Source organism: Sorex fumeus, unplaced genomic scaffold (assembly GCF_029834395.1).
Source record: "Sorex fumeus unplaced genomic scaffold, SorFum_2.1 ptg000063l, whole genome shotgun sequence".
In the NCBI taxonomy this organism is placed as follows: Eukaryota; Metazoa; Chordata; class Mammalia; order Eulipotyphla; family Soricidae; genus Sorex; species Sorex fumeus.
This window is the reverse complement of record NW_026606120.1, coordinates 61,082,133-61,098,667: the sequence shown is the minus strand read 5'-3', so window position 1 is coordinate 61,098,667 and position 16,535 is coordinate 61,082,133. Positions and strand designations below refer to the sequence as shown.

General features: G+C 46.5%; 1 protein-coding gene and 3 non-coding genes across 4 annotated transcripts in view; 1 reads left to right on the top strand and 3 right to left on the bottom strand.

The window, feature by feature from the left end:
• Positions 1-742: 742 nt before the first annotated feature.
• LOC130036291 (U1 spliceosomal RNA) lies at positions 743-906 on the bottom strand. Its single transcript, XR_008794337.1, has one exon. It is a non-coding gene; the product is annotated as a U1 spliceosomal RNA (small nuclear RNA).
• Positions 907-7,362: 6,456 nt separating this feature from the next.
• On the bottom strand, positions 7,363-7,526 carry LOC130036336 (U1 spliceosomal RNA). The gene has a single exon (XR_008794375.1). It is a non-coding gene; the product is annotated as a U1 spliceosomal RNA (small nuclear RNA).
• Positions 7,527-9,820: 2,294 nt separating this feature from the next.
• LOC130036302 (U1 spliceosomal RNA) lies at positions 9,821-9,984 on the bottom strand. The gene has a single exon (XR_008794347.1). It is a non-coding gene; the product is annotated as a U1 spliceosomal RNA (small nuclear RNA).
• A 5,370-nt stretch (positions 9,985-15,354) lies between these two features.
• RAD51C (RAD51 paralog C) overlaps positions 15,355-16,535 on the top strand; it is a 36,716-nt gene continuing 35,535 nt past the window's right edge. The window contains exon 1 of the mRNA XM_056127609.1: positions 15,355-15,496. Within this exon, the coding sequence (XP_055983584.1) occupies positions 15,379-15,496 (118 nt within the window). The 5' untranslated portion in view covers positions 15,355-15,378. The remainder of the gene's footprint in view (positions 15,497-16,535) is intronic.

Here is a 16,535-nt window from a genome sequence, read left to right as displayed (position 1 = left end):
GCACGTTCTACTCCGTAACTGATCAAGGAAACGTTTCTATAAACATTAACAGCCAGAGCATAAGACTTTAGATGCTGATAGATAGTATTCTGCAGGAAAAATAAATTAAGTACGACACCAGGCGACTCCGCGGTCATTTACATACTTCATGCCCCATTGGTGACGTCATTCAACAGCGACTGAATCAATGGAGACGAGGCCGAATGGTTGGGGGAGGGGGGAGGGCGGAGAGGCGGGAGAAATGGGTGTTCTACTCCTTGAAACCGTGAGTGCCACCTTGCTTTGTGACTGCTTTGCAGATGTGGGCAACGGATTTCAAGGGTTCGGATTCATACCCACCGCTGCAATGCATTCCCTCTCGTAGCACTGGTATGACGGCCAAGCACAATATCACAGGGTGTGTAGCTCAAACGGCCTTCTCCACAAAATAATTATTTCTGTAGAAACACTTATATTGTTAGCTTAGGAAAAGGAAGGAATTAAATTCAACAAGCAAAAGTAGAAAATAGATAAGAGGAAAAGCTGACTTCTGTAATCTACGAAGTTTAGTCTTTAGAACACAAGCCCACAAAAGCTGAAAAGTTGCTTATTTCCTTTCGGGTAATATCCGACAATGCAACCTGAGAGCACTTTAAACCGGGGATGGTACTTAAAACAGTTTGCCAGTCTAAACTTAAGCCTGTTAAATATAAGAGCTTTAGCCCGTTCACCATTTCAAAGTCTTCATTTGAACCACAACATACAGGGGAGAGCGCGAACGCAGTCCCCCACTACCACAAATTATGCAGTCGAGTTTCCCACATTTGGGGAAATCGCAGGGGTCAGCACATCCGGAGTGCAATGGATAAGCCTCGCCCTGGGAAAACCACCTTCATGATCATGGTATCTCCCCTGCCAGGTAAGTATGAGTTGAGCTTCATCCAGGCATTTCCCACTGACGCAAGAACCACTGTAAGATTCGGGTCAATCCGCAAATGACTCTAAAAATAACTTATCTACCTACATACACTAAAATAGATGATTCTCGCACTATCTGTTCCATCGACTAATGTGAGCATTCGTGCATATTTTGCCAGGGAATGTGGCCCCAATTGCCCTGAGTGTTTCATCTACATACTCCGCCTTGTTGCCCTACGTCACCCAGCAGCACTGAGACCTGGCAGTCGGACTCCCTTGGGTTGACAGCTGCGCCCTCTGTGGCTGCATTCCGCAGAACACTAAATCCTGTCCATTGGGATCTATTTTCTTAACAAAAACCTCTCCTCCCAGCCCAAGTGAGACCCAAATGCCGTTCAATCTCTCAGTAGGTATGTCCCTGAGCAAAGGCACGCAGTTAATGTTTTAGTCGTTGCCCAGGTCCCTGGCCTTCCCTGGATATCAGCCAACACTCCTGAACTAGCCCGGTGCCTTTTTACTTACCCAGAGGAGCAAGGGCCCAGAATAATATGCTATGGCTGCCTGCCAGAGGGAATATTGCAAAACGGGGAGCTTGTGGGAACAGAGGAGAGAGAGTGCAGTGGGTAGAGTGCTTGCTTTGTATGTTTGATCCCCAGCATCCCATATGGTCCCCTGATGGTCTCCCGAGAATCACCCGGAGTTACTCCCAAGTGCAGAGCTGGAAATAAGCCCTGAACACCACAAGATGCAGCCCCAAATAAAAACAAACAGATAAGAAGAATGCAAGAGTGAGAGAGGCCAGAAATGTTACAGCAGGCACTTGCCTTGCATGCAGCCTATTGGAGTTCAATTCCCAGTACTCCATATAGGCCCCCAGCCCCCACCGGATTGGTTCCTGAGTGCAGAACCAGGAATAAGTCCTGAGCACAGTCAGGCGTGGCCCAAAAAGCAGGGAGGAAAAGATGTGTGTGTGGTGGTGCTGCTGGTGGTGGTGGGAGCTTGGGGATCCAAGATGAAAACTGCATTTCAATGTGCATGTCTCTAGATAAGCTGCAGACCTCTAAATCTCTTCCTGGGTTTCCACAGGATGGGGAGGAGCTCTCTGTATTCCACTCAGCTGCAGGTCCCCACCTCTAGTCTGCTAAAGTGCTTGTTCCAGGCAACCAAAACAGGAAGTTCTCAGGAACTACACAGAAACTATCCACATCTCTCTGTTTTCCTTTTTTTTTATTTGCCGGGATGAGGAGAGTTAGGTCACGCCCAGCAGTGCTTAGGGCTTACTCCTGGCTCTGTGCTCAGGGATCATCACTGTGGCACTGCTCAAGAGAAGATAGGAGGTGCTGGAGATGGAACCAGAGCTACTATTACTCTTCTTCTCATTTGTCTGAGCTAATATGTCTGAAAAAAACTGCTGCAGTTCAGTTTTTCTTAGCATTTGATGTGTTTTTTTACCAGGATAAATTTCTCTTAGTCTTCAGTCTACTAGTTATATCAATCACATCATCAATTTCTCATCCCTCACAGTGGGCACCCCTGTTTATTCCTCCAGAATGTTTCAGCAGTTTCCATTTCCATTGCTGGTTGACAGCAATGCAGCAAAATACTTATCAGCATGAAGCAGGTAGCATCTGAGAGGTAAAAAAGAAATTATCCTAGCCTGGCTCCAGGCCAAAATAACACAGACAGTTCCTGAAGGTGGGGAGTTCACATCCAAGAAAGCGGACTGGGTCATTTGCACCAATGAAGGCCCACTTGCTCCTTTGAAAGCATCTTATTTCCCTTTTTTTCTGTCTATAAGGAAAAAAATTCAGTGAATTATTTTTGAGGGGGTTGGCAGATAAAGGAGGGATTTGGTTACATTCAGCAGTCCTCAGGGGCCACCCCTGCCTCTACTCAGGGCTCACTACTACTGTCATCGAGGTTTCAGGGGTCTAATAGGGGTTGGCCACCTCAACCTCTGTGCTCCCTCTCTGACCTTCTCAGTGAATTTTTCCACAAACCCTAGTACCTCTAATACCAATCATACCCATAAGTCATTTTTTGTTTCTTATGGGGTCACACACTGTGGTGCTAAGGGTGGGTGGGCACTACTCCTGGTTTTATGCTCAGAGAACCATGTGGTGCCTGTGCTCCTACATGCAAAGCATGTCCTCAACCCTTTGAGCTCTCTCTCCAGCCCCCCAAAATCCTATTTAGAGGAAAGAACAATTTAGCTTCCTTATTTCAAAAGTTCCACATTATCTGGGTTCTGTAGGACTTCATTCTTATGTGAGGCTCAGCCTGAGCATCTAGAAAGTGGCCTGGAGCGTGGCGGTGCTTGGGCAGTGGAGGTTGGCTGGGTCCCTTGGAGTGGGGATGGCTCTCACCGGCCCCACAGCCTAGGACAGAGTCTGGTGGCATGGTTCTGGGAGCCTCCTTTTATACTCCTGTCTGGGAGGAGCATCCGTGAGTTCTGGAGGATAGTCAAAGAGGAGATTATCTGGTGCCAGCAGGGTGTGGAACTTTGTGGAACTGAACGTAAGGAGCTGGGGGGAGCGCCGCAACCTTTTATAATTTATTTTTTTAATACACAGGACACCATCTGCTCAATATCATTTACTGAATCGGCATGTCTGGATATGAGACCAGGGTCACGGTCACGGTCACGGTCCTCCCGTTGTTCATTGATTTGCTCGAGCGGGCCCAGTAACGTCTCCATCATGAGACTTGTTGTTACTGTGTTTGGCATATCGAATACATCACGGGTAGCTTGCCAGGCTCTGCCATGCGGGCAAAATACTCTGGTAGCTTGCCGGGCTCTCCGAGAGGGGCGGAGGAATCGAACTCGGGTTGGCCATGTTTGCTGCGTGCAAGGCAAACGCCCTACCCCCTGTGCTATCGCTCCAGCCCAGGGTGTATGAACTTTTTAAAATCTAGGGCAAAAGACATTGCTCAACGGGCTGGAGTGCCAAGTTTGTACATAGGATGCCCAGGTTTGAGTCCCCGCACCAAATGGTCCCTGAGTACAGAGCCAGGGGGGTGGGGTAGCCTCAAGAAGCAATCACTGTACCCAAAAAGAAAAACAAAATGCTCTCCATGTTCTTCTTCTTGCTTCTGAGACACATCCAATGATGCCCAGGGACTACTCTGTGCTTTCTGCCTGAGGTCACTCTGCTGGTGTTCAGGGATCATGCAGTGCTGGAAGTCGGGCTGTCTCTCCGACTTGGGGAGTATTTTGGTGTGCATGTGTGTGTGGTGCTTGAGGTAATTTTTTTTTTTTTTTTGCTTCTCAAACATTTCTCAGAAGGCCCTGGGGCCACACCAGCAGTTCTCAGTAAAGCCAAGTTCAATGCAAGGGCTCAAAATGCCATCGCTCAGGCCCTGTGGTGCAGGGATATCAAGTCACCTGGTGGTGCTAGAGAGCCTCCAGAGCTACACCCAGCAGTGTTCCAAGGGGGCATGTGATTCTGGGAATCGAACCTGGCTCAGGTACGTGATAGGCATTTGTGCTCTCCATTGCACTATCTCTCCCAGCTATGGGCAACTCAAATTCTTCAGAACCAGTGAACCTAGTTTCTCTGTTAAGTGAGAGGAAGAGATACACGTTTCTTATTAAACTTCTTACACTAGGTTCCCAAGGGCTGGAGCGATAGCACAGCGGGTAGGGCATCTGCCTTGCACGCAGCCAACATGGCCGACCCGAGTTCGTTTCCTCTGCCCCTCTCGGAGAGCCGGGCAAGCTACCGAGAGTATTCGATATGCCAGACACAGTAACAACAAAGTCTCCAATGGAGACGTTACTGGGCCCGCTCGAGCAAATTGATGATCAACGGGAGGGCCTTTTTTTTTTTTACACTAGGTTCCCAATTCTATCTTCTCTAAATTCAGTTCTTTTCTCTCCCCACATTCATCTCCTCTCCTTGCAAACAGGCATCCTTCACCCAGAAACAAAAACTTTCTCATTTCCATAGTTCTACTATAGACAATTTCCTTCCTGGGGCCCAAAAGATAGTATAGTGGGTAAGGCGCTTGCCTGGCATATGGCTAACCTGGGTTTGAGTTCCATGACCTGATATGACCCCTGAATCTGCCAGGCGTAAACACAGAAGTAAGTCCTGGGCCTGGTGCGACCCCAAAACCAAAAGATTTTTTTTTTTTTAAGGAAATCAAGTGATTTTCTTGCTTACCTTCCGCCTACATAGATCTTAGCTTAACTGGCTTAACATTATGTTTATGCAACAATTTCCCACAGATCAGACAATGTTTTACGGACTATCATCTATTTCATTTAATTCTCAGCAATGTCTTTTTAGTTTGGTTCTATACTATTATTTGTGGGGGCTCACACCCATAGTGCTCAGGGGCTATTCCTGGCTCTATGTTCAGGAGTGACTCCTGGGGACAATTACAGTGCCAAGGATCAAACTAGGATCATATAAGGCAAGTGTCTTACTTCTGGTAATAACTCTCTAGCCCAGTACTACATTGTTATTCACCATTTTGGAGCTGCAGAGAATGAGGTACAATTTGACTACATACTTAATTTACCTGAAATCACTCAGCTAGACAGCAGAGCTAGTGAGTCCACATTCTTAATCTTTACACTGCTAAGTGTATACCGGTTTATAGAACTGATATATGAGCAGGTCTCAATATAATCAGGATCTCTGGGAAGACAATGGGTTAGAAGAACTGAGAGCATAGCTGGAAAACCCTCCAGAAAAGTCAATCTTTCAGGCAACAGAGAACTAAGGAAATAAAGTATCAGGATTATCTGATGTATTGCGGTCACTGATATCAAAAAGTTATTCTGAAGTCTGTAAAGATATATATATATATATTTTTTTTTTTTCTTTTTGGGTCACACCCAGCAATGCTCAGGGATACTCCTGGCTCTGCACTCAGGAACCACTCCCGGTGGTGCTCGGGGGACCACATGGGATGCCAGGGATGGAACTTGGGTCGGCCATGTGCAGGGCAAATGCCTTACCCGCTGTACTATCTCTCTGGCCCAGTAAAGATATATATTCTGAAGAATAGAAAGATATCCTAAAGCATACTGCAGAGGGCCAGAGAGATAGTTTGATGGGGTGTGTGTGTGTGTGCCTGCTTTGCATGCTGGAAGCCCAGATTTGATCCCTGGCACTGCAAGATCCATTAGCAACAAGCTAGAAGCAGCCCTTGAGCACAGAATGGATGTGGCTCTTCCATCCCCACAAAGCCCTAAAAAAGACAGCACAACAAACAACCTCCCCTCCCCAAATAAAGACGCCACAAGATGTACCATAAATGGGTCGTAAAAATAGTAATGGCTAGTGGTTTCTTCATCTTCACCTTGTTTTTTACTATTTCGTATTAGAAAGTACCAATGTGGCCAATATGTATTCCCCCTACTCTAATGAACTCAGTAATACTTTTTTCCAAAGGTAGGAATTGGAAAGACAGTACAATAAGTAAGGTGCTTGCCTTGCACGTTGCACGTGACTGACCCTGATTCAATCCCCAGCATCCTCTATGGTTCCCATGCCAACCAGGAGTGATTCCTGAGTGCAGAGCCAGAAATAATTCCTGAGCATCACAGGGTGTGGCCAAAAAAAAAAAGTTCAACGATCTCTAATGACTGATTATGAAAGTGCACATTCTCTGCAATGTCTCTACCATTCTATTAACCTCTTCTTAGAATGCCTACTACAGAGCTCATCTAGACTATTTTCCACTGTGTATCAAGAAGATATGATACATTTGCACTGTAGCACTGTCCATCGATTTGCTCAAGCTCAAGCGGGCACCAATAACGTCTCCATTGCAAGCGGGATACTCTGGATAGCTTGCTGGGCTCTCCGAGAGGGATGAAGGAATTGAACCCAAGTCCGTCGGGTGCAAGGCAAACACCCTACCCGCTGTGCTCCATAAAAAGAATTTTAAAATGCAAGGCATGCTTTACAACACTAGCTTTTAATTCTTTTTTCTTTTGTTTTTTGGGTCACACCTCGCTATGCTCAAGGGCAGAGCTTAGGGACCAGGGATTGAACCTGGGTGGGCTGTGTGGAAGGTAAAAGGCCTTACCTGCTCTAGTCATTTTTCTTAATTCTTTAGTCAATCTGTAAATTCTGGATAACTCAAATGATGAGATGATTTCCCTTCCTTGGGCCCTGAAATCTATGCTGTAGCCCCAGTGAAGACCTCTAACATTATGCTTCCAACCTTGAGTTGCTGGTTTACTGAAAGACAAGATAAGATCCCTTCAATATAAGATTAATAAGGCTCAACATGAAAACTAACTTTACCAGTTGTATGGGAACTTGCACCTGTGCTTGAAAGATCCAAACTTCAACAGGTTAGAAGTTTAACATGCAAAACCGAAAAAATTAAGCAATACATACACGGGAGAAAGAACCGCACTATGAAAGACTAACAGCTAGTTACAAGCGTTCTCGGAGTAAAATACAACAACGTCGATGGTCTACATTTAGATACAAGAAATATCAGGGGAGAGCGCGAACGCAGTCCCCCACTGCCACAAATTATGCAGTCGAGTTTCCCACATTTGGGGAAATCGCAGGGGTCAGCACATCCGGAGTGCAATGGATAAGCCTCGCCCTGGGAAAACCACCTTCGTGATCATGGTATCTCCCCTGCCAGGTAAGTATGAGTTGCTCTCCCCGCCTGCCACCTCACCTTCAGATTACAAACACATGACAGTTACGGTCATTTAACACAAGCACGTTCTGCTCCGAAACTGATCAAGGAAACGTTGCTATAAACGTTAACAGACAGAGCATCTAATATTTTAGACGCTGAAATACAGTATTTTGCAGGAAAAATAAATCAAGAACGACACCAGGCGACTCCGCGTTCATTAACATAATCCAAGTTCCCTTGGTGACGTCATTCAACAGCGACTGAGAGAGTTGAATGGAGGTGAGGCTGAACCGTTAACGGGAAAAAAAAATCCGTGTTCTACTTTTTGAAATCGGACGTACCACCTCACTTTGTGACTTATTTGCAGATATGGCCTACCGGAGTTCAAGAAGATATCCGGGCCAGACTGGGGCTGTCTCCACCGCCCTCCCTTTCCCCCCATACACCGCATCCCCTCTCTTAACTGCCAAGAACGACCGTCAAGCACAATATCGGAATGTAGTTCAAATGGCCTTCTCCCCAAAATACAACAAATATCGTTACTTCCAAATGGCCTTCTCCCCAAAGTACAAAAAGTATCCTTATTTATTTCTGTGGGAATAACAATCGCTAGTTTAGAAAACGTAATAAGCTCAACAAAAAATAAGGCTCAGAAACTAAAAGCGACAACTTTGTTTGAAGACTTCCATACTGTACACCACAAAATAAAATATACTCTTGTATAGGGGGGGGGGCTGGGGATTGGTGGAGAGGCGCAACCAACATAGCAGTGTGGCTCAGAGCTTATTCCTGGCAGAAATGATGGAAACCTGTGCCACAGAATCAAAAGCATATTGGCTGCACCGTTAGGAACACGTCCTCCCGGCGGTGCTTAGGATTTACTCCAGGTTCTGTACTGCAGGCAGCGCCGGGCGGGGGGGACGGGGGCGCCGGGGGGGGGGGGGGCGGGAAAGGGTCGGGGCGGGGTAGGCGGGAGAGTAACATGGTGTAATGGGAGACTGATAGGAAGAGAAAGAACTTTAGTTTTCTGCGTTTTTTTCCTTTTTTTTTAAAAACTGATTTAACGATATCATTCCAAACACTACTTTCCGCAAGGGCCCGAAAGCCCGTCGTGGATTGCAAACAGGAACAATGGGCTAGGGGCCTAAAGGAATTTGGTTAAGGATAACTGACTGCCTCGTGTACTCCGGCAGTAACCCCTTTTTCTGACTTCTGTCATAATGCTTGCTTTGCTGTGCCTGCAGGAATTTACCGAGCACCACCAGGATGTGTTTTGGGGGACTCAAAAAAATGAAAATGCTTACAAAACAAAGTGCTCAGGCACAGGTTGTGATTTTTCCTAATAGAATATCAGTGCTTCTGCTGTGGAGCTGCTGCTCTTGCCTAGCTGGTGTCAATAAAGAGTTCTCCAAATACTTTATTTCCCCCCCCTCTAAATTCTTTTTTATTTTTTTGCTTTTTTTGGGGGGGGGGTCACACCCGGCGATGCACAGGGATCATTCCTGGCTCTGCACTCAGGAATTACCCCTGGCGGTGCTCAGGGGATCATATGGGATGCTGGGGATTAAACCCGGGTCGGCTCTGTGCAAGGAAAACGCCCTACCCGCTGTGCAATAGCTCCAGCCCCTCCCCTCCAAATTCTTAATCCGGCTCTGGTGGTCTATGGATTGCGACTCCATAATATTTGCGATGCCCAGGATTACCCAGACCCAGCCGTCTATGATCCTCACCCGTTCTACCTTCATTCACTTCGGCCCCCACAACACGTTTTTTATTTATCTGTTTATTTACTTATTTGTTGTTACTGTGTTTGGCATATCGAATACGTCACTCTCATGATGGAGACGTTACTGGGCCCGCTCGAGCAAATCGATGAACAACGGGAAGACCGTGACGGTAAATTTACTTATTTATGCTTTTGGGTCACAACTGGTGATGCTCACGGGTATCCTAAACCTGTGCTCAGAAAACCATATGGAATCCCGTGGTTATCGAACACGTTTGCATAGTTCTAGCCCAAACCTGCCCGTAATATCGCTCCGTCCCCCAAATAAATTTAAGCGAAACAAACCGATGCCAGTTAGCAAAGACTTTCTCTTCGCTAAAAAGTAGTTAAAAATGAACGGGTAGAAAAAATAAAAAATAAAAAAACGTGAAAAGCCCTAATAGCAAAAATCCTCAAGTAAAACAGCATTACAGATAAAATAGTAAAAGCCAATATGTTACATGACCAACACGGAAAAGACAACCCCAGTACTCAAAAGAAAACGTCTTAAGATTCTTTCATTTGGACCAACAAAACCAGGGGAGAGCGCGAACGCAGTCCCCCACTACCACAAATTATGCAGTCGAGTTTCCCACATTTGGGGAAATCGCAGGGGTCAGCACATCCGGAGTGCAATGGATAAGCCTCGCCCTGGGAAAACCACCTTCGTGATCATGGTATCTCCCCTGCCAGGTAAGTATGAGTTGCTGTTGCCGCCTGCCACCTCACCCTCAGATTTAAACCACTCTTAGATAACGTTAGTTTTCTTTTTTCGTCTACAGAAACCCTTTTCTCTCTGGTGAGATAATTTATTTTCTGTACAAGCTATATATTAAGATTTTGTGCATCTGGAATGCCAAAATATTAAGAATTACGTGCCTATTCTAACTGTGACCAGCAGTCACTGCGCTCATTTACATAGACCACGCCCCTCTAACCGCTCACGCTCAGCTAGATCTGTAATGCAGTATTTAACGGTGGGCACTGCTCCATTAAGAGTTAAAGGTAAGGCTACAGCGATAGCACAGCGGGTAGGGTGTTTGCCTTCCATGAAACAGACCTGCGTTTGATTCCCAGCATCCTATATCGTCCCCTGAGCATCGCCAGGGGTAATTCCTGAGTGCACAATCAGGAGTAAACCCTCTGCATCCCGTGTGTGACACAAAAAGAGAGGGGGGGAAAAAGTTAAAGTCACTATTGATTTTCAAATAGAAGCAATCTAAGTTATTTTCCTCTTTCAGTGGTTTGGCAGTTAGTGACCTCATTCATTCATATTTGGCACAGTTCAACAAGTTGCTATTTATGTAACTAAAAACAACTACAAGAGATATGAGTGTTCACAAAATTCAGTCTCTGTATTTCTGACAGTATATGGCACAAGGCTTTAAGCTTAAGTACAAGGCTTGATCTTGCAAGTATGAGGGGAAAAAAAAACCCTTACTCAAAAAACCAGTTGCACAAATAATGATTCTAGTATTGCTTAAAAGCAAAACTAGAAAAAGTTCACGCAGTAGCCCACCTAAACACCTATCTTTGGAAAAATCAAGTCCTGACATCTGAAGAGTGATGGACTTACTCTCTGAAATCAACTTTCTTTTCATGTTATTCCCACTCAAGAGAAAAAGTTGTGGTTGGATGTATCCTGAAATTCTCCAGAACGTCATGCTTCAACTACTGCATTACTCCTTTTCTTTTTTCATTTTCTTTCTTATTTTTGTTTTTGGCCCACAGTCAGTGGTGCTCTGGAATCACTCCTGGTGGGCTCAGGGGACCACATGGGGTGCCAGGGATCAAATCCAAGTTGACCTTGTTCAAGGCAAGCACTTACCAGCTATACTGACTTAAATTCCCATTTTTGATGTTATATGTTTTTAAATTAAAAGAAAATACTCTTCTTCCTACAATGTAAGAAATATTCTGGGGTCGCAGCAATAGTACAGCAGGTGGGGTGCTTGCTTTGCACTCTGCTATTAGGGGTTTGATCTCCAGCATCCTATGTAATCCCTTGACCCAGACCCTAGGGACTCATCTCTGAGAGCCCAGAGGCAAGAAGAAGTCCTATGCCAGATGTGGCCCCAAAACAAAACACATCCACCCCTCAAGCCCCCAAGAGTTTTTTTTTTTCACTGAGGATAGAGAATTTTTAACTAGAATATTGGATCTTTAGCTATACAGTTAAATTGTTAACATCTTATTCTGACCATTGAGAGATTTCTGATTATTCATCTTTTTTTTTTCTTTTGAGCCATACCCCATTGTACTCTTGGGCTACTTCAAGTTTGGTGCTTGTTGGTCACTGACCAGGTGCTTCCCAGAGCTCCCAGAATCAACACAGGGCTCTTGTTGGGGTCGGGAGTTCCCTAGCCCTGGGAGGCACGGAGAGACCAGACAGACAACGTTCCTGCAGGAATTTAAGCGGGGTTTTATTCAGACCAGCATGCTGGGGCTCTGCAACATACCCAAGAGCGGGCAGAGGCTGCGAGCCTCGAACTCAGAAACAGGTCATCTTTTATACAGTTTGAGAACAAAGACCACATATTTTGCACATATTTTGCCAATACGTGTTTTGCTGGGTTCTTTGCAGTTTTTCTTGGAGTATCTCGATCCGAACATCTTAACCCGGTCACATAGTTTCAGTTTCCAGAATGGTCAAAACACTCTATCTTCAAATAGTTATGTCTTATTCTAGCCCATACTTTACACATCTACTGGGTTCAATCCAATTTTGTAACCTCAAGGCTGCTGAACTGTTTACAGAAAGCAATTTTGCAGGTTAATTAACTCCTTCCTAGCCTTCCTAGCTCCTTTCACTCTCTCATGAAAAGCTTACATCCCAGACCTACCTCAAGATTTTTTTCTTTTTTTTCACTTTTTGGGTCACACCGGCGATCCACAAGGGTTATTCCTGGCTCATGCACTCAGGAATTACTCCTGGCAGTGCTCGGGGGGCCATATGGGATGCTGAGAATCAAACCCGGGCTGGCCGCATGCAAGGCAAATGCCCTACCTGCTGTGCTATTGCTCTGGCCCCTACCTCAAGGTAGGGTAAGAGGGGCAAAGGAGGCAGAGCTCTCTTCGTCTTGATGCAAGCCTATAATCAACTGTAATCATTGAACATTCTGACTTATGTTGCTATATAGATAAAAGTAGGAATGCTTTATTTCTTTTTCTTTTTTGCTTTTTGGGTCACACCCGATGATGCACAGGAGTTACTCCTGGCTTTGCACTCAGGAATTACTCCTGGCAGTGCTAAGGGAACCAGATGGGATGCTGGGAATCAATCCCAGGTCGGTCGCATGCAAGGCAAACACCCTACCCGCTGTACTATCACTCCAGCCCTGAAAGTAGGAATGCTTTTATTATCAATAGTTAATTTAAAGTATCAAACGTTCCTTAATATTTCACTTTTTTGTGCTGACTGCAATATTTTCTGCAGAATGGTGTGTATGAGAGGGATATAATATGAATATTTCCTTTTTTTTTTGCTAGTTTTGGGGTCACATTTGATCCAGACCTGGTGGTGCTGGTGTGTGGGAGGGGGGAAGAGGAAGTCACCACTCTTATCTCTGTGCTGGGTATCCTGAATACTCCAAGGAAGAGATACAAACATTTGATTTTGGGCCACACCTGGTAGTGCTTAGGATTTACTACTGGCAGGTCTTGGGGAAATATAAATGGGGTGCCCTGATCGAACCCAGGTCAGTTTGGCAGTGTAAGGCAAGTGCTTTACCTGCTGTATTATCTCTCCAGCTACCCATGTTTCCTGAAACAAACTGTCCTCCCGTTGTTCATCGATTTGCTCAAGCAGGCCCAGTAACGTCTCCATTTTGAGACTTGTTGTTATTGTGTTCGGCATATTGAACACATCACGGGTAGCTTGCCAGGCTTTGCCGGGCAAGCGAGATACTCTCGGTAGCTTGCTGAGCTCTCCGAGAGGGGCTGAGGAATCAAAACGGGCTTGGCCCAAGCTGGCTGCGTGCAAGGCGAATGCCCTACCTCTGTTAATGCTAGGATCCTGAAACAAAAAATTTAAAATAACCATGACCAGTTCCACTGAATTTGATTAATAAAAAAAAACTATCCCTGAATGTATTAACACACTCCTTTCTTTATCCAAACTCTGGTTTCCTTTTTCTTTAAGCATGTGGCTGGGGAGATAGGTCAAACGACTGGAAAGCTCCTTTTGTTGGAACACTGCATTGTCTTTTGTACGGCATGGTCCCCAAGCCAAATAAAATAAAATCATAAGCACAAGGCCTTTGTAACACAGCAGTAACAAATGCACTTGCCTTGCATGTATATGGCCTTGGTTTCATATCAGGCACCAAAAAAGAATAAAGATTAAAAAAAAAAAACACCAAAAACACAACCATATACATGAATTCACCCTGCAGACAAATAATGTTCACTACAGGCCCAGACAGGGATCATACTGGAAGTTAAGCAATTTATAGAAGAGCAAACAAACCACATTTTCATTAATCCTTTCAGTTTTTTTTCTTTCTTTTTGGGTCACACCTAGCAATGCTCAGAGGCTCTGCACTCAGAAATTACGTCTGGTGGTGCTTGGGGGACCATGGAGGATGCCGGGGATGAACCAGGTAGGCCGTGTGCAAGGAAAACACCCTACCGGCTATACTATCGCCCCTGCCTCCCCCTTGTTGTTTTTCTTATCTACCAAACTGGGGAGGGAATGGAGGGGTGGCAAAATTCTCCCTGCCCCACTCCCTCGAGTAAAGCTCACAACCTGGAGGTAACCCGGGTTGTAGTAAGAGTGGGCAGTTACAATTTTGATTTGGAGAAAAGTGTACTAAGCTTCTGTGTTATTTCCTTTGTGTGTGTGGGAGGAAGAGGGGGTGGAGAGATCACATCCGTCGGTGCTCAGGGAGTACTACTCCTGGCGGTGTTGGGAGACCGTATGGGGCACTGAGGTTCAATCCCGGGTTGGCCCTGTACATGGCAAGTGTCCCTACCTGCCGTACTATCTCTGCGCCCCTTTGTCCCAATTTTCTTCCTAAATTGTGAGCTCTGAAATCCATAGGATCCGTTCCGTCCTCTCTTCCGCTCCAGTTTCCCTTCTTACGTATTCAAAAGACTGTGGGGTTTGCAATATTTAAGGACAACCGAGGCTACGATCGTGGATGAGCTAATCTCCTGAACAAAACCCTCTTTGGGCCAGAAGGAGATGGAAAACCACACTCCAAACCGCCTCTCGATCGGGTGGAGGTTCTCGGGTTTACAAGCGGCCCATTTCTAACTCCGAACCAGAACGGGGGGGGGGGGGGGGGTTAGGAGTGGGGGTGGGGGTGGGGGCTTCGCATAGCCCACCTTCTCCCTCGGCACCGCACGAAATAACCCAGGCGCAGCCCACCGTGGGGGATCTTACTCGCTTTTCCAGTTACTGCGTCAACAACTAGGCAGGCGGTTTGGAATTAACTGACCACGCTCCAGGCTCGACGCGCGGGAAGGAGTGTGCGGGTGCGCAGTGCGCGTGGGGCGTTCCCCACCGGAGGGGGGCAGGCCCATAATGCCTCGCGAGGGCTAGGGCGCGAACGGGAAGGTGAGGGGGGCTGCGAGGGCGACATCCGCCGAAGGCTCCGAGGCACTGGAAGCCTGCAAGTAGGAAGTAGGTTAATAGCTAATGCGACTGTTCCGCGCTCCAACGGGCGGCTTCCCGGCGTGTGTGACTCCCATTCGGGGTGACGATTTCCATTAACTACCTCAAAGTTCTCCCCAGAAAAGGCCACGGGAGTGAGGAAATGCGCAGGAGGTGTGGAATCCAGTGGGCCTATCCTTCCAAAGTTTGATTTCCATCTTAAAAATAAAATTTTTTTTTTAAGTTTTTACGGTCAGGATGTACATTTGGTAGGAAACCTAATCGGGACCTGTCACGGTCACAGTGTAAATGCTGAGACACGCGTGAGCACAGCCGCATTTGCGGAAGTGCAAAGCCCAAGGCCGCGTGCAGCCAGGCCGCAGGCTCCGCCCCTTCCGCCTGACGTCTCGCGGCGCCAGCGCGCACGCGCGCGCCGCGGGATTTAGGCGCGCGGGCTTCAGGCACTGTCCGGCTACGCTGGGCGACGGCGCACTTTGAAATGCAGCGCGATTTAATGAGTTTCCCCCTGGCCCCGGCTGTGCGGGTGAAGCTCGTGTCTGCAGGTTTTCAGACCGCAGAGGAACTCCTCGAGGTGAAACCCTCGGAGCTCAGCAAAGGTAAGGACTCCCGACGGCGAGCCCTGCACGCCCGCCGCCGTGGGTAGTGATGCCCCCGTCTCCTTTCTCCCGCTTTCGAGCAGCAGCAGCCCCTGTCCTGGGCAATTTCTGCTGCCCGCTGTTGCCTGAAGCTCCCTGACCGCGCTTCAGAGTTAATCTGAATGGTTAGGACTGTTTTGTCTTGAAACGGTTGCTGGTTGCTTTCTCTATGGATGCCATCCGAATTCTAGATGATTATGTCATTTGCATCTCCCCCTCCACCCTCTTACTGTGCATTATATCCAGTATATATAGATAAAGCAACTGATGTTTGGGGAAATTTAAGTAACTTTTTTTTTTTTTTTTTTTTTTTTTTTTGCTTTTTTGGGTGACACCTGGCGGTGCACAGGGATTACTCCTGGCTCTGCACTCAGGATTTAGCCCTGGCGGTGCACAGGGAACCATATGGGATGCTGGGAATCGAACTCGGGTTGCCCGCGTGCAAGGCAACCGCCCTACCCTTGTGCTATTCCTCCAGCTCCGGTTAAGTAACTTATGATGAATAATGGGCTAAGTAGTAGCGAAGCTGGGATTGGAACCCAGACAGGCTGTCCCAACACAAGGGAGTGAATTTGAGAAATGCATGATTGTGATAAGATTCATCATTCAAGAGTGAGAAAGCTGTAGAAAAGCATTCTTAAGACCCTCATATTCAAGAACACTGGGGTTATTATTATGCATTCGTGGAAGTCACTGTTTGAAGGTAGACAAGAATGAAGTTGACTGGTGGTCTTGTTGTGCACATCATATTACCTTATGCACAACACCGTGTTATTAGAGACCATGTTAGAAGTTGATTTCATTTTTGGATTTTTGGTCACTCCATGCCCAGGAGACTAGCCCCGCTTTGGTGCTCGCGGGTTGCTCTTGGCAGTGCTGGGGGACCATGCACTACCTGGGGATAGAACACGGTCTTCTGCAAAGCTTGCAACTACTGAACTTTCTCTCCTCCCTAGAAGAAGTTTGGGGGTTTTTTTTGGTGTTTTTTTTTTGGAGGGCG